Source organism: Rhinatrema bivittatum, chromosome 3 (assembly GCF_901001135.1).
Source record: "Rhinatrema bivittatum chromosome 3, aRhiBiv1.1, whole genome shotgun sequence".
In the NCBI taxonomy this organism is placed as follows: Eukaryota; Metazoa; Chordata; class Amphibia; order Gymnophiona; family Rhinatrematidae; genus Rhinatrema; species Rhinatrema bivittatum.
In genome coordinates this window covers 387,913,073-387,931,406 of record NC_042617.1, presented here as the reverse complement: position 1 = coordinate 387,931,406, position 18,334 = coordinate 387,913,073, and the positions used below count along the sequence as shown (strand labels likewise).

The 18,334-nt window shown below is 44.0% G+C and overlaps 1 protein-coding gene across 1 annotated transcript in view; it reads left to right on the top strand.

The window, feature by feature from the left end:
• The window catches only part of KCNQ5 (potassium voltage-gated channel subfamily Q member 5), a 1,147,293-nt gene that overhangs the window by 1,055,542 nt on the left and 73,417 nt on the right, over positions 1 to 18,334 (top strand). Inside the window, exon 11 of the mRNA XM_029595626.1 lies at positions 10,435 to 10,543. Within this exon, the coding sequence (XP_029451486.1) occupies positions 10,435 to 10,543 (109 nt within the window). The remainder of the gene's footprint in view (positions 1 to 10,434; positions 10,544 to 18,334) is intronic.

Here is an 18,334-nt window from a genome sequence, read left to right as displayed (position 1 = left end):
AAGCCCTAATGTTGCCAGGGTGAGCCAGATCTTGGAAGTACTTTCTTTGCTGAAATAAATGTTTTCTGGGCTCTTAACTCTGCTACCTCCTATAAGAAGAGGTTGGCTTGGAGTGTGCATACAAGAGAGGGTCTGAAGTGTTGTATAGTGGTCTTTCAGGATATCCACAGCTACTTATCCAAAAGAGGTTGATATTCAAAGGCTTTGTCTGGCTAACATTTGGAATTATCTAGACAAAAGCTAAGATATGAATATTTCCCCCACCAAGTGAATACATTTTGTGAGCATAACTTACCATGTACACAAAATTTATCTTAATAAAAAGAGACAATGCTGGAGGCACCAGAGACAGGGCTACATTTTAATTGGTGAGTACATTTATTGAGTACTGTCCAATATATGCATATATCTGGTCAGAAAATAGCCATCTGTAATGGTAGTGAACCTTTATGCTGTGGCGTGATTGATGCTGCCTAGTAGGTGAACCTACTAGGCCCACGCCAACAGCTAGCAGATGTTCCCTAGACTGGAATAGAGCTTCACCTTCATCTATTCCAGCACTGTTCCTTGCAGATTGAGCCTTTGGGTTCCAGGGACCAGCAGGACTTGGGTGATAGTCCCAAAGGGTGGCCAGGAAGAGGGAGTTTGAGGCTGAGGTCAGGGCAGGCAGCAATCAGACAGTTACCAGGTTCAGGTCGAGGGTTAGGGCATGCAGTGAGCAAGACATAGTCAAGGTTCATAGCAGAGGTCAGTGGTAGGCAGTAGGAAAGAGAGAAGTTCGGGTATTCAGTAGGTGGCCAGCAGGAGAGTAGTCCGGATACATAGCAGAGGTCAAGAGAAGGACTTAAGATGAGGTAATGCTGCAGACAGGACAAGGCAAGGCAGGCTGGATGAAGCATGGTGGGCTGGACAAGGCAAGACAGGCTGGACGAAGCAGGACAGGCTGGATGAGGCAAGGCAGGATCAGGAACAAGGCTGGAGCAAGGCAAGATCAGGAGAAGAAACACACGCTGCTAAGGAAGCAGGGGGACCTGTTGCTGAGGCAAGAAAGAGCTGTGAAGCATGGCCTAAAATAGGCGAAGCAGTGACGTCATCCATTGGCACCACAAGCAGCTTTCCCACCACAGAGCCTTTAAAGTGCACGCGCCTATGGGGGAGGCAGCGCGAGGAAGCTGATGGTGGCATTCTGGCTGCATGGGGGCTCTAGTGGTGTCTGGGTAAGTGCGGCTGGTTGCAGAGCTGTCCCACAGCCAGCCAAAAGTTACACCAGCCTAAAGTTATCCAGGTAAAGCCATGTGCTGATGATCCTGTGTCTTCTTTGGATTGTCAGGAATTTGCCAACTATTGTTTTAAAAAAGTTTATGTTTTCATAGAGGGAATTAATGGTACTGAGAAGGCCACTTCTGATGAAGTTGCAGAGATGTTGCCATTGGAAATGGAATAAGTTCCAGTTTGTACCCACTAAGGAGACTGAAACAGCTTCTTCTAAGTTAAACATCTGGTTGCATACTCGATTCTGGATATTTCTTATAGCAAAAGATGTACTCTTAGCATCTTTGGTCAAGTTGGTTAACTTTTTATTAGCAGAGGGAGTTTTTCCTGATATGTTGAAGAGGGGCAATTTATCTATTGACCTTTGCTCCAGTTATAGACCTATTTCATATTTTCCCATAATAGCTAAAGTTATGGAAAAGGTGTTACTTGTTCAACTTTCTGAATTTTGGGATAATCATAAGGTCCTGATCCCATATCAGAGTGGATATCATTGTAGACATAGCACAGAGTCCTTGTTGTTATCGGTCATGGATTTTTTGCTTCAGGAATTGGACCAGGGTCAAGCAGTATCACAGTTTTTATTGACATCTCAGCTACATTCAATTTGGGTAGTTAGAGCACTTTGTTAGTAAGGCTATGAAATTTGGGAATTGGACGAGATTGGCGTACATCCTATTTGTTAAATGGAGAGCAGCAAGTAAGGACTGGCTATTTGCATTCCACTTGGCAAATGTTAAAAACAGAGGTCCCTCTGGGCTGTGCCCTATCCGCGACTCTGTTTAATGTTTATATACAACCACTCTGTTGGATTCTTGGTGCGTACTCTGTTTTTTTTTATAAAGAACAGTATATACTGATGATATTCAGCTATTCTTCCATTTGCAGGAAGACTGGCAGAGTACTTTGGACTCTGTTGCTAATTGTTTATTAAGGGTAAGATACTGGATGAAGGATAATCAATTAACTGTGAATTTGGCAAAGAATGAAGCTATGTTGATTTCTCATAAGCCTTTTCCAGAAATATGTGTTGAGCTTTCAGCTGATGGCTTCTTTCTGCTTTTTGCTGTTGCTATTATGGATTTGGGAGATTGGTTAGATTTGGCTTTGACCTGCAAAGCTCATATTAAATCAGTGCTGAAGTCAGATTTCTATAAGTCATGATTGCTGCGGCATATGAAATATGTTTTGGAAATAGATGACTTTAGATCCATTGTGCAGGCTTTTGTGTTAACAACTGTTGAGTATTATAATTCCCTTCTTATTGGCCTGCCCAAATGCCATATTCAAGCTTTGCAGATTCTTCAAATCTCCGCAGCATGGTGTGAAGGAGTATTCATAGGAAAACTCCAGAATACCTTAAAGAACTAGATCCAGAGATCTGGTCCAGTCCACCTTAAGCCTCAGATAATAGGGAACCATGGTCTGGGTGGAGCCTGCTGGGAAGGTGTATATCTAGCTGGGCCCAGGAAGGAATGGGAGGCCCTGGGGAATGAAGGAACCTAAAGAAGAACCAGACCAAGAGCCTTGAAGTGTTCTAAGCTGCAAAGTTGTGCAGAGCTGTTTCTTTTTCTTTGTAAATTAATAAAAGTGCATGGAAAACTAGCCAGAGCCTAGCCTGCCTCTCTTCTCTGGCCATTCTGACTGCACACAGTACCATATATGGTGTCAGTTGGGGATCTCTGAGCTAAGTTTGCACAGCCAGAAACCCACACCAGAGGAAGACATTTTTTATTTTCGTTCCTGGGGCCTAGTGACAGCAGCTGCCAGGAAAGGGACTTAAAACAGGCCAAGAAGAATAGCTCAAACCAGCATCCCCAGAAACCATTTATTAAAAGAGATTCATGGCTCATGGGTCGGCCACGTGAGCCGCTGCACTTACCTCAATCCTGCCAGCAAGCCCCATCTTCAGCATGGCAGGGATGCTGCCGAGCAAAGCCTCACACACTGCCATACTGCTGCAAATCTAGGTCCCTCCTAAGGTACGCGTGTGCGTGTAGCTCCTTCCTTTAACGGGCCATGAAGAGAAAATCCTTGCAGCACCTCCACTATATAAGGGCTCCTCAGACGGCTTACCACTGCCTCAGTAATGGATCTCCTGCATTTGCAGTGCGTGTTGATCTTGTTCCTATTTCCTGTCCCAGCATTCCTGTGTTCCTGTTTCCTGTGTCTCCGTGTCTTGTCTAGCCTTCTCGTCCAGCCTTGTCTTGTCCAGCTTTGTCTTGTTCAGCCTTCCTCATCCTGCCTTGCCCCGTCCAGCCTTCTTGTCCAGCCTTGCCATGTCCAGTCTTCCTTGTCTAGCAGTGCCTTGTTCTGTCCATCTCATCCAGTGTCCTCGGTGTGTCTTCATCTACCCTTGGACTGGCTCTCCAGATCTTGACCTCTTGCCTGGACCTTGCCATGATTGCCCACCACCTGGACAATGCTTCTTGCCTGAACCTGATCACAATTGCCTGTCGTCTGGATCTGACCATGATTGCCTGCCACCTAGACCTGACCACATTTACCTGCAGCTTGCCTCAAACTTGGCCTGTATCTGACTCCATCAGTCTGCTGCCTGTGCTGACCCCAATTTACCCCTGCACTCTTGGGTCTTGCCGGCCGCAAGACCCAAGGGCTCAACCTGCGGGAGAGGTGGCTGGTAGCTCCCAGTGTAGGCTTCTTAGATTCGCCTACAAGGGTGCATCAACTATGTTGCAGCACAAAGGACCTACTTTTATTCCACTCTATACACATCGATAAGATCAATATTCAATATTTTAGAGTTAGCCAGACACACCCTGGGATCTGAAACTTTTCCTGTGATCCCCAGCTAAATTTAGTTCAGGCAAATTGTTGCCTACATAAAATCTATTCAGGTAAAGCGAGCCAGTCCTGGAAGCATTCCTGGGGCACAGTTTTACTTTGCCTGGGCAGTACTGATATTCAGTAAGAGTGTACATTTGTTTAAAACAAATGCGCATTGAATGAAGCCTTTTTTGGTTTGTTCTAAATGGAACAAACCAAAAATGGCCTTTTACAAAGATGCCTGAAACTTTTCAAGTATTTTTGTATTTGTGGCATTAAAACATATTGGGCCTCCGGTAGCCCTGGAAACCCCCTACTGCCCTGCAAAACGAAAACCCGGGCCCAAGCCTGCCCAGCTGAGTTTCTCCAGGCCTCTCTGAATCCCATTCCTGCCACAAAAAAACTAATCCAGTCTGCTGGGGCCCCTTCCCTCTCTGTTTAAAAGTGTCAGGGCCAGGGCATATTTACCCTGCATGAGAAAGATCAGGCAATATTCCCACTCACTCTGCCAAGTCCTGGTCCTTTACAAATGGTGTCATCCGCATGGAGGATGTTCTGAAGAGATATCATTTCAGCACCTTCCTCTAGTGCAGCCAATGACATTATGGTATATGGCTGAACAAATATATGCTGCTATGAGGAAAACCCAAGTTTCCAAGCCTGGCTTTCACTTCCCAGTCTAACTTGGAATGTTATGGAAGCATTGTTCCTAGCTCATAGAGAGGAGGGAGTTTCAGCCATTGTTCGACATTGAAACCTAGTAGCCAGATTCATACTGCACACTTACTCATTCTTGATGAAGTAGAAGTCTGTGGCCCTTGACCAAAGATTGTTACTGCAATGGCTGGGGTGTTTGTTGGGAGGGCAAGGCTATAAAATATGTGAAAAATGTGGAGTAGTTGTGAATGAAGGTTCATGGAAATGTAGCCTAATACAAGCCAGTTTCAATTGATTTAGAAGCCCAAACGAATAGGCCAAAATAAAAAAGTGATGTTTCCTAAGGTCCATTGGGATTATAAAGCAATGCAATATATGGAATCTCTGATCAATCTCTTATAAAAGGCTAGGTTAAGGGTTTCATTCCAGCCAGCTTTTTTCCCCTTGGTCCGGACTATTAATTACCCCTATGTTTGGGGTTGGGAGTACCACATGAGAAATTATATTTACTAATATGATTAATCTTCGGGTTTGTAGCCTGAGTGGGGGATGTGAAAGGGTCCCTGATACCGCAATACCACAATTCTGTGCCCTTCCTACACAACCTCTCACTTGTGGCACCACAGACCAGATAAAATCCTCACACCAGAATAAAAGAGTAATTAACCCTTTTACTAATGGGAAAGGTTCAGTAGTGAAATATAATACAAACTTGCAGTTTTCTTATTTTATATCAAGCAATGCAAAAATAGCACTGGGTATGGCTTATTAACCAGGGCAACCAACATACTCATATGGATAGTAAAAAACAAAAAGAGAATGTTAATAGATAAAGGTATGGAGGAAAGGCAGTAAAGTACATAACTTTCAAAAATTGTCTTTACCCTGAGTACTCAAAAAACGGGGGGTGTGGGGGAACAGATCCACCCCAATGTCTCCAGTTTGTAAAGGGTACACTCTTTTCCAACCATAAAATTGTGTGAAAAAAAATCAGGAAAATGAAGAAGTCACTCGTTGGTGGAGCTGGCTAAATGATAAACCATATAGATGAGTACTGCAGTGCATGAGAGGTCTCTCTCCTGGGGATCTTCCCCAAATGGTTTACTTTATTCTAAACAGAAAGCTGGCCTGGTTTTAATCTCTTACAGAAAGCCCACATTCCTTCAGCTTCTCTTTCCCTGTGCTATCTCATGTGGCTTTACCTGCTAGCTAGGGTTTATGCTTGTTCTTTGGCTGAAACTGAATTTGTGAAAAAAGGCAAGAAAATAAACCTTTTCCTTCCTCTGCTATGATACTCTCTGTGCAAAGATTAGATTACTTAACTCAATTTCTTAAGAGAGTGATCCAGCCATGTGCTCCAGGGCCTGGATATCTCTGGAAAGGAATTCTTTCAGTCTCTCAGCTCTTGGTTCCTCTGTCCCTTGGGATTTTACAGGTAGCTCGGTTATAAGAACAGCTGTCTGTCTCTCTATTTCCTCAGCGCACAGACATTTGTTTCTTCCTCTCACTGATTGCAAGGCTGCCAAATTGCAAGGCTGCCAGATGCACTCCACTCTTCTTGGCTCCTGGCTCCAACTCCTGGCCATACCTAGCCCCCACATACAGAAAGAGCCAGCCAAATTGTGCCTTTTCTACCTTAAATGGTTTCCCAGCATTCCTTTGGCTTCCTCCTCTGCTGGCTATGTAGTGCTGTTCTCTGAGCAGGCTAAACAGTACAGCCCTTTTTCCAAATTGTTAACACTGTGATTGTTGGATGCTGGTTCTTGCAGAACATTTATCATTCACAGGAGAGCACACAGGATTTTTGGAGCATTTTTTATATTCCTTCATCTTGGGTGCAGTGGCTTGCAGTCACTGCAGGGTTGAAAACCCCTTTTTGTCATGTCCAAACCTCATCACTCAGATCCAGACACAACTTGGTCCACATTGTAAGGCTCCAACACATGATAAGCTCATGGGGGAAGGAACCAGGTTTATAATAGCTTGCTACAAATACAATACGTCATTTCTGAAAGCGCAATACACAGATTTGAAAGCATTTTCCTAGTGAACATAATCCAGTAGAAGTTGGTGATCAATAAGACAGATGATGCTATCCAGTTAACCCTTCACTCCTTTCTGTCCTCCCATTTCTTTCTCCCATACCACTTGCCTTTTCTTTCCTCATCCTTTTACCAGAGGCACCAAGTTCTGGGAGAGGCAAGACGAAATAGGACTGGCCCTGCTGCATCATGGGAGCATTAAGGAGGTGGGTAGCGCAGGAAAGAGGGTGGCTTCATGAGGACATCTACTGGCAGGGAGGCTGCTTAGCAGCCAAGATCATGACAATGTGACTCATCTTCCCATGCTGATTTGGCCAGCACAGAATCCACTTCTACAGTAGGTATAACAGAATCAGTTGCACCAAATGGTCTTGTTTCAATTACTTTCTCTAGTGATCTGCCTGATGCTTCTTCCAAGTTACCGCTATAGAAATATTTATATTTTTTATTTATTTATTTTATATTCCACTTTTCAGCACTTCAAAACAGATTACATTCAGGTACTATAGTTATTTCTTTGTTCCCAGAGGCTCACAATCTAATAGGCTCATTTTCCAAGGTGCGATAGCCCATTATCGCATGCATTAGGGCGTTACCGCATGTGATAACAACCTAACGCACGCGATAATGGGCTTATCACGGTGGTAAAATTAAAATTGGGGGAAGGGGTAGTGTTAGGGAGGAGTGTGGGAGGAGTTTAGGGAAATGGGGTGGCAGCACCGCTGCTGGCAATAATGTTTTGGATATTATCGCTAGCAGTAGCGTGGGAAATAGCACCACCTTTTAGGGTGGCGCTATGGAGGTGATAATGTGAGGCACGGCCGCACTGCAGCAGGTGAAACCGCACCATCGTGATGCGACCGGCTGCACACTAACGCACTCCCACCTCTTTTTTTGCTCCCTTTACACGTGGCAGCTCATAATTCCTCAGGGAATGATGAATCTAGGCCTAAGTTGTCCAAGTGCCTGTAACTAAAATCTCACCTGAGCTAAAAAAATTCTAACTTATCCCTATCAATTAAAAAGCAGAATGAAAATATAAACAAAAAACAAACTTTGAAATGTTTGTATGCTAATGCCAGAAGTCTAAGAAGTAAGATGGGAGAATTAGAATGTATAGCAGTGAATGATGACATAGACTTAATTGGCATCTCAGAGACATGGTGGAAGGAGGACAACCAAGGGGACAGTGCTATACCGGGGTACAAATTATATCGCAATAACAGAGAGGAGCACCCGGGAGGCGGTGTAGAGCTTTATGTCCGGGATGGCATAGAGTCCAACAGGATAAACATCCTGCATGAGACTAAATGCACAATTGAATCTTTATGGGTAGAAATCCCTTTTCAATATATTTATAAATGATCTGGAAAGAAATACGACGAGTGAGATAATCAAATTTGCAGATGATACAAAATTGTTCAGAGTAGTTAAATCACAAGCAGATTGTGATAAATTGCAGGAAGACCTTGTGAGACTGGAAAATTGGGCATCCAAATAGCAGATGAAATTTAATGTGGATAAGTGCAAGGTGATGCATATAAGGAAAAATAACCCATGCTATAGTTACACAATGTTAGGTTCCATATTAGGTGCTACAACCCAAGAAAGAGATCTAGGCATCATAGTGGATAACACATTGAAATCATCGGTTCAGTGTGCTGTGGCAGTCAAAAAAGCAAACAGAATGTTGGGAATTATTAGGAAGGGAATGGTGAATAAAACGGAAAATGTCATAATGCCTCTGTATCGCTCCATGGTGAGACCGCACCTTGAATACTGTGTACAATTCTGGTCGCTGCATCTCAAAAAGATATAATTGCGATGCAGAAGGTACAGAGAAGGGCGACTAAAATGATAAAGGGAATGGAACAGCTCCCCTATGAGGAAAGACTAAAGAGGTTAGGACTTTTCAGCTTGGAGAAGAGAAGGCTGAGGGAGGATATGATAGAAGTGTTTAAAATCATGAGAGGTCTAGAACAGGGAGATGTGAATCGGTTATTTAGTCTCAGATAAGAGAAAGACTAGGGGGCACTCCATATAGTTAGCATGTGGCACATTTAAAACTAATCGGAGAAAGTTCTTCTTCACTCAACGCACAATTAAACTCTGGAATTTGTTGCCAGAGGATGTGGTTAGTGCAGTTAGTGTAGCTGTGTTTAAAAAAGGATTGGATAAGTTCTTGGAGGAGAAGTCCATTACCTGCTATTAATTAAGTTGACTTAGAAAATAGCCACTGCTATTACTAGCAACGGTAACATGAAATAGACTTTGTTTTTGGGTACTTGCCAGGTTCTTTGGGCCTGGATTGGCCACTGTTGGAAACTAGATGCTGGGCTTGATGGACCCTTGGTCTGACCCAGTATGGCATGTTCTTATGTTCTTAAGTTTGTACCTGAGGCAACAGAGGGTACATAATGGAGAGGCTTAGGATGAGCACTCTTTCATATCACATCACAGACAGAGACCAGGACTATGACATGGCAAGATGTATTTATATTATTTGTTTTAAAATTTGGTGGTACAATTGCACCATCTCACCTCTGTATCTGCTATTATTGGTGTAACCACATACACAGTGTATGCTTATTTACATACTGCAGGTTTGACAAAATGATCCCGCTATGAAGGATAGTATTCCCTAAAGATTTAGTTTTTGTGGGTTATTGCTAAATGACAGAGCCAAGAGATAACATGCCTGGGTTTTTTTATGACAGCAAAGGTACAACTGAAAAGTAAGATGGAGTTCAGAATATTCAGGCAGGATCTTAAAATGTCAGGCTCAAAGGCTATATCTACTGCCTGCAATTAGGATATGACAAATTAGACCAAGACTTTGACTGATGAATGTAAGTCTAATAAACGGCTGTTTCCTATATGAAAAACAGTTTGTCAGAATCCTTCCAGATCTACATGGGCAGTCTTATACATGTTTAGGGCCCAGGGAAGATGGGAATTGCAAGGTCCTCCTTACTTTAAAATGCAGTGCACTGTAGACCGAGGACACCCATCAGTAATGCAGAAGCCCCAGGAACTCATTGGTGTCACAGCTTGGGGCACCCCATGCAAGTTAAGGTATTTAATTTATATTCCGCCTGTCCATCTGGTGGTCAAGGCAGTATGAGTGGGAAAGGATGAGAGAAAGAAGACATTGGTTTTCCTGCTTGAGGCTCTCATGCCCAAAGCAAGTTGGAGTATTTAATTTAATTCTGACATTTATATTTTGCCTTTCCAACTGGTATTCAAGGCAGTATGAGTGGGGAAGGATGAGATGATGTTAGAATACTATGATTTAGGAATCTTCTTGGGACAAGACTTCAAGTCTGTCTGACTGTGTGTGATCTTAGGCAAGTCAATTTATCTCCCTGTGTCTCTTGAACACAGTTGAAAGCAAGGCATTTATCCTAGTGTGAATTTTTTCAGTCAACAGTTAAAAATAGAGTACAGTTCTATAACAAGAGTAGAAAAAGCTGTAAGCCAGCCATATATTTATCTTAGACAAGCAGGCAGAAAAACAATATTGGTGCCAGTTGGTAAAAAAAAAAAAAAATTTAACTAAAAGAAATGTATATTTAAATGACTAATTTGGACATTGATATGGAAAGATCCAAGCTAATGAACATTACATATTATCTTGGCTAGGAAAATTATTTAGCATTTGGTTTTTATCTTTTAGCAGACACCAATCTAGGAACAGATGAAGTGTATGATGAGAAAGGATGTCACTGTGATGTATCAGTTGAAGATCTCACCCCAGCTCTTAAAACTGTCATCAGAGCTATCAGGTTAGTGAAAAATACTTAGTGGATAAATGTTACTGATTGCTACTGTTATCATGTATGCATGTACTTTTAATTCTAGAACCTTACTAGAATAATTTCTCTGGTCATCAGCATACATATTAAATGTTGAAATATTCTTTTTTTAAAGCCAAAGCAATCTTCTGTAATTAAAAGTATGTTATAAGATATGATACATACAAGAAAATAAGACTGATTTCTCAGGGTGTATTTGATTTGAAGTATACCATGTACAATTTAAAATGTCCATTAAACATTAAACATACTGTGTGTTCTCCATTGCTGGCCCAGTACTATGAAACTCACTACCCAAGGCATTATTACCCAAGGCATTACCCAAGGCATTTCGTCCTGTTATCATGTAACAAATAGTTACCATGTTATAATGTAAAATAAGCAGTTCATGTTCTTTCATCCTGTTATCTTGTAACAAACAGTTAATATGTTATAATGTAAAATAAGCAGTTCATGTCTTATTTGTTTCAGTTATATGTAAACCGATGTGATACCTCGATCGAATGTCGGTATATAAAAACAATAAATAAATTAAATAAATAAATAAATAAATTATGACTTGACTGACCCCAGAAAGAAAGAAATTCAAAAGTGAACTGAAAACATGGTTATTTTAAAATGCCTATAACCTACCTTAAAACTTACCTGAAATCAGAGCAAATACCAATAAGGACAAACTAAAACTAATCCTCCATTCCGACCGCCCTTTCTACTTTCTCCCTCCACCCCCTGTGGATATACCCATCCTCCTCCCCTTCCCTTATTACTATCCCCTGCAATCTACTCTAATTGCTCTGATTTAACTCAATTATTTGAACTAATATGTACATATGTATATAATTCTCGTATCATATTCTCCTACCATTGTTAACCCTCTCCCTGTTAAATAATGATTATATTGTAAAGCTTGTTGCTAAGTTATGTTACAATGTGAACCGAGGTGATGTTTTCCAAAAGTGCCTCGGTATATAAAAAACCCTTAAATAAAATAAATAAATACCTATGCTCAGAACAAGCACCAAAAAGATCAAAAACATTAATAAACCAACTATAGAACTAAGGAGCCCATCACACCCAATGACGTCAAAATAAAAAATAAAAAATGTATCTTATAAACTCACTAACCTCTTATCCCAGTACCTTTAGTTAAAACTCTATTACATCCCATACACTTGATTACATTGTCAATGCTCATGCCTATGTACGGTATATTGTGTATGTTATGTGATTACATTTAGTCATTGTTTAAGTCATGCCATTATTTGTATGTTATATTGTAAACCATTGTGATCTTTATTTGGAACAACAGTATATAAAATAAATAAATAAATAAATAAATAAATAAATAAATACTGTTAAAGTATTCAAAATCAATGTTACTACATAATTCTATAGTACTTTATAGTTTTTAATATTTTAACATACACAAATCTCTTTAAATCCTTTTTTCTGTCCTGAAGTTCTTATTATCAATTAGGGATGTGCAGCCGGAAAGTATACGTTGGATTCGGGATACGTATTCGTCGGGGCCCAGATACGTTGCATTTGGTCAAGGGGGGGAAAGCCCGATCCGTTAATACGTTGAATTCGGCATTCGTTCCCTTTAAATGTAATTAACTACAACCCCCCACCCTCCTGACCCCCCCAAGACTTGCCTAAAGTCCCTGGCTGTCCAGTGGGGGTCCTGGATCATCTTCTGCACTCACTCCATCGGCTGCCAGTATTCAAAATGGCGCAGATAGCCTTTGACCTTACTATGTCACAGGGGCTACCGGTGCCATTGGTTGGCCCCTGTCACATGGTAGGAGCAATGGACGGCTGGTGCTCATACCATATGGCAGGAGCCAACCAATGGCACCAGTAGCCCCTGTGACATAGTAAGGGCAAAGGCTATCGGCGCCATTTTGAATACCGGCAGCTGACGACCCGAGTGCAGGAGATCGCTTCAGGACCCCCGCTGGACCACCAGGGACTTTTGGCAAGTCTTGGGGGGTCAGGAGGGTGGGAGGTTTATTCGTTCAGGATTCATTGCATTCGTGGGGGTTCGCCATACGTTTCGCGAACCCACAAATGCAACGAATAGGGACCTATACGTTGCGGATTGCACATTCGTTCACAACAAATGCACATCCCTATTATCTATAGTTGTAGCTCATTATTAATAATATATATAAACACACTTCAGTAATATGCCCATCCTCAGACCCTCACCTCACCCACTTTCTTAACAGAGAGATAAAAGACCAACATACATTATCTTACTTCACAGCCAGTATAATTTTATCTGTAATTCTCAGTCTCAGAAATTATCATCAGTTTTAAAAAAATCTCAAAGACAAGATACATAAAACATTTTCTAGTGAATATGAAATAAGGGATACCCCTTATTATGCCTGGAGGTTTGAGATCTTTTTCCCTAGAGATCACTATAAAAATATCAATCTTGCCCCTAGATGCATGAATCCGAAATAAAAATCTAAGAAATATGATGCATAAAAGTCCTGCAAAACAAATATGGGCGTGGTTGGCTAATTACCGAAATACTGCATCATGTATTTAAGTATCACATGGCACAATATTCTGTCGCATCACGTGATACATTGTCGAGTCACATGTCATTTTACTCAAGGCGCATAATTTTATGCATGAGATGATAAGTTCTTTATTTATATATACCAGCTTTCTGCAGCTGCCTCTTTGAGGGTATGTCAGGAGTTAGAGAATGGAGAGGAGTTTGGTACTGGTGTTGGCGAGTAGGAGTTGGAGGAGTTTGGTTAGCTCTTTATTTAATTACCTGCTTGAGTTGTCTTCTTTCTTGTTTGTCGTCTGTTTACCTTACCCTTTGTCTATTGTATTTATCTGTTTGTGAAAGAAGAGTGACAATTTTTTTGCATTTGTCTTGTTTGTCTGTATGTCCCTTTCTGTTTAGAGAGTGGAAGAGAGGATTGGGTGAGTGTAAGGATGGAGCATGGAAAGCATGTATGTGGAGATAGGGAGGAGAGGTGTGAGGGAAGGGTAAGCAAAGGCATGACGAAGGAGGAGAGGAGGAACGTGGAGAGCGGGAGAGGGAGGGGGCAGAGTGGTAGGAGGAAAAGTAGGGACAATAGAAGTAGAGATAGGAAGGAAGGAAGGGACAGGAGGTGGTGGGAGGGGGGGGGGGAATCCAGGCAGGAGACTATAGACGGAGGAGGACATCAGAGTAGGGTTAGAAAGAGTGGTCAGAGGTGGGGCAATTGTCAGGGCAGGTGCAGGAGTGGGGGGGGGGGGGGAAGGGAGGGGCATGGGGAGTGGGAGCGAGAGTCAGGAGAGTGACACCAACTCTCTGGAAGTGGCAACCCAATCCTCCAGTAGCCAGGTAGCAGCTCATGTGCAGCTCCATGCATACAAGTTCAGCATAGAGTATAATAAGCAGCTCATTGCCAGGGTCCTTAAGTACTACAACATGTTGTTCAGGAAATAGGCTGCAAAGACCTCCAGGACTGCCAAGAGCCAGATATGGCAGACCATTGTGCAGGCCAAATCCTGACAAAAGAGCAAAGAGCAGGTGGTCCACCATGAAAGACATCAAGGCACAGCTGAAGAACAAGATGGCCACCAGGAACAGGTACATGCATCAGACTGGAGGAGCAGCCCCATGTCCCATCATCCTTACACCCATGAAGGAGCGACTCATCCAATGGCTGGGACCAGATGTCATCAAGGGCAGGGATGAGGCCCTGGACACAACGCAAGCCAGAGCCTGTAAGTGACATCACCCGTAAATGTGAAGTATGCTACAGATGTTCACACTTTTTTGCATTGGATGCTCATATTGAAAGATGTAATCAAAGTGCACATCTTTTGCAAAACTGTACATGTGCACTTCTTAGCACTCATAATTATGTCTTTATGTTTTCACAGCTCTCACCCAAGAAGCCCCAGGCCCCAGCCATCCATAACAGAAGAGTGCTATGCCATTTCAGCTCAATGCACAGACACAGTAGATGGAGGAGGAGGAGAAGGAGGAGGAGGAGAAGGAGGAGGAGGCGCCACAGTCACAGCAGTAGCTTCTTCAGCAGCAGGAGCAACTGGGGAACCACTGCATTTTGGAGATTAGCCTTAAGTTCTCCAATTTTATGGATGAGACAGACTTGCAATGGATGAGGTACCAGCTCCAGACTTACCAGCTACCTCCAGCACCTCATGTGTCCTATGGCAGTACACACCTGAGGATCATCTGTCTCAGCATAGGAGCCCAGCAATGCCTGCTCTGCAGCCATAGGTGGCACCTCTGCAACCACCTCAGCTACCAGAAGTACCACTCCCAGCAGCACCAGGTACCTTGGCCAGAGATTTGCATGCTACCTTGGAGTGCAGAGAAAGGAGGCATGGCCTTACCTCCACAATATACAGGCAGAGCTGGCCAGAATGAAGAGGGCTCAGGTCCAGCACACCTGTGCCATGCAGCAGCAAACAGTTGCTATCACATAAGGCCACACACTGTTGCCATGGCCATAAACAACTTCACAAGTGCTGTACTTCAGCTGATTCAGCTCCTGCCACAGCCTGCCCCCTGTTTCGTCACCATCTTTGCAAGGGTCCACTATTCCTCAAAGCAGTCTTTGGTTGTCAGAATTTCCCAGGATTGGGGATGAGATGATATGCTGCCCCCCCTCGGTTTACTGCCCCTTCAGACAGCACCAGGCCCAACCTGGCTGAAAAGTCCCTGTGCCAACTAGATGAAAGACTGTTGCACACATCCTGGCTGAAAAGTCCCTGTGCTGGCTAGATGGAGCAGTAGTGGGCTCATCCTGCCTGAAGATTCTCTGTGCCGGCTAGATGGAAGAGTGGTGGGCACATTCTGCCTGAAGGTTCCCTGTGCTGGCTAGATGAAAAATTGCTGGGCCCATCCTGCCTGAAAAGACTCTGTGCAGGATAGATGGAAGACTGCTGGGCCTGTGCTGGCTGAAAATTCCCTGTGCTGGCTAGATGGAGGAGTGGTGGGGCCTTCCTGCCTGGAGATTCCCTGAGCCAGCTAGATGGAGGAATGTTGGGCCCGTCCTGCCTGAAGATTCCCTGTGCCGGCTAGATAGAAGAGTGGTAGGCATGTCCTGCCTGAAGATTCCCTGTGCTGGCTAGATGGAAACCTCTGGGTCTGTCCTACCTAAAAAGTTCCAGTGACAGCTTGCTGATGTGGGTACTCTAGTATGTGCCAGTATATCCTGCTGCTTCCTTCTTATGCTCTCCTATATGCTCTGTCTGTAGTCCTGTCTCCAGGCTGCAGTCTCCATTCTTCTGCCTTTATGCTATGGTGTCCAGTCATGGTCCTGCTTGTGCCTTATCTCCTCCTGCTGCTGGTGCTCATCATGTTTAATCTCATCCTCCTCCTGTCTCCATGCTGCTTTCTCTAGTCATGGTCCTCCTGTCTCCATGCTGTGTTCTCCAGTTGTGTTCCTCCTGCCTCCATGTTGCTTTCTCTAGTCACAGTCCTGCTGTCTCCATGCTGCCTTCTCTAGTCATGGTCCTGCTGCCTGCTATGTCACCTTTGCTGCTCTGGCCCCTTTGAGTATGCCCTTTCAACATGGACTGTCTGGGCCATTTTACAAACTTTTCTGCATGGCCCTTTGCAGCCCCCCTTTGAGTGCACTCTTTCAACATGGACTGTCTAGACTGTTTCATAAAGTTTGCTGTCATGGCTCTTTGCAGTTCCTCTTTGAGTGCTCTCTTTCAACATGGACTGTCTTGGCCTTTTCTTGCAATCACATTCTTGTGCTGGCATCAGCTCTAACATTGGAGCTTTACTGTAGAAATTGTGTTGCTACTTCCACTTCCTAGGTCCTGTTAGGCATGCTGTCCGCAGCAGACCCGCGGCACGGCCCCCTCACCTTCTCACACGGACTCCAGCTCCTGGTTCTTCCTCGCTGGTGGTGGTGAGCCGCCAGCTCCAACCTCGGTCTGCCCCCGGTGCCTCCGGCTCTGCCTTGGTCCCCAGTACTGCAGCTCAAGATGCTATTGCTTGTCGTGCCTCTCCACAAGGCCCGTGGAGAGACACCACTACCCAAGCTGTACCCCTCCCTAGGCACACGCATCTCTGATCCTTATGAAGGGCCCAAGGTGGGAACCTGGCCACGGCCCTGGATGAGGATGTCAAACTCTTCAGTTAATTTAAGCTCAGACCTCGCTCCATAGCGTTGCCTTTGCAACAGGTCTCCTCGCTATTCGAGTATTCATTGCTCCTAGAGAATCTTCTCTACTCTTCATTCCTGACCTCCGTTGTTCCCGGTTCCTGTCTTCATTGTTCCTGCCCTGTCTATGTGTTGGACTGACTCTACGGATATCGACTCTGCTACGCCTGACTACGCTACAGCCTATCTCCAGACCCAGACCTCCGCTACCCCTAACTACACTTCATCCTATCTCCAGATCCAGACCTCTGCTACGCCTGACTACGCTTCAGCCTATCTCCAGACCCAGACCTCCGCTACGCCTGACTACGCTTCAGCCTATCTCCAGACCCAGACCTCCGCTACGCCTGACTACACTTCATCCTATCTTCAGACTCAGACCTCTGCTATGCCTGACTACCGCTATTGACTTCTCCATGATCAGACCATTGCCTGGATTGACTAATGCTATTGACTTCTCTGTGATTAGACCATTGCCTGGATTGACTAACGCTATTGACTTTCTCCAAGATCTGAACTCAGCATTGCTTGCCACAACCTCCACTTTGCCGCTGGCCCTGATCCAAGCCTGTCATTGACCCCTCTCTTAACCTACTCCCTGGATGTGGACTTGCTAGGCTCCGGCCTACTTTTGCTCAAGTGCCCCAACTAATCTCCCTTCCATTGGCGCCCGAGTTCCAGTACTGAACCCAGTCCAGGATAGGACTATGCCTCCTATCGTCTGCTGTCTCTGGGCTGAACCAACCCTTCTTGTTAACCAACCTCGAGGCCCACCTAAGACCTGCCAGCCCCGGCACCCTAAGGCTCAACCCGTGGGGAATGAGAGCTGGTATAGGTGAAGCTCCAATGGCCTCTACCTTCAGCCCACTCCACCTGCTGAAGGTGGGTGATCCGTAGGTCCTCACCTACAGGTTGCATTAACCCCACCTCAGCCCAAGGGTCCACCTCCGACGCAACAGGTTCTTTGCTGTAATCATCCTTTTGTCTAAGGATAAGATAATTATACAGTATATGTAGTGTTGCCATTTGTATCAAAGTATGTTCATGTAGCCACAAAATGTGCTGGTTATTTCAGTTACAATGTCATGTGCTGTTTGATATCTTGCCCTTGCAGAATGTAATTACCAAAGATGTTTTATTGCTTTCAATGTTGTGACTACATAAGAACATGCCATACTGGGTCAGACCAAGGGTCCATCAAGCCCAGCATCTTGTTTCCAACAGTGGCCAATCCAGGCCATAAGAACCTGGAAAGTACCCAGAAACTAAGTCTATTCCATGTTACCATTGCTAGTAATAGCAGTGGTTATTTTCTAAGTCAACTTAATTAATAGCAGGTAATGGACTTCTCCTCCAAAAACGTATCCAATCCTTTTTTAAACACACCTATACTAACTGCACTAACCACATCCTCTGGCAACAAATTCCAGAGTTTAAATGTGCCACATGCTAACTTCATGGAGTGCCTCCTAGTCTTTCTATTATCCAAAAGAGTAAATAACCGATTCACATCTACCCGTTCTAGACCTCTCATATCCCCCCCTCAGCCGTCTCTTCTCCAAGCTGAAAAGCCTTAACCTCTTTAGTCTTTCCTCAT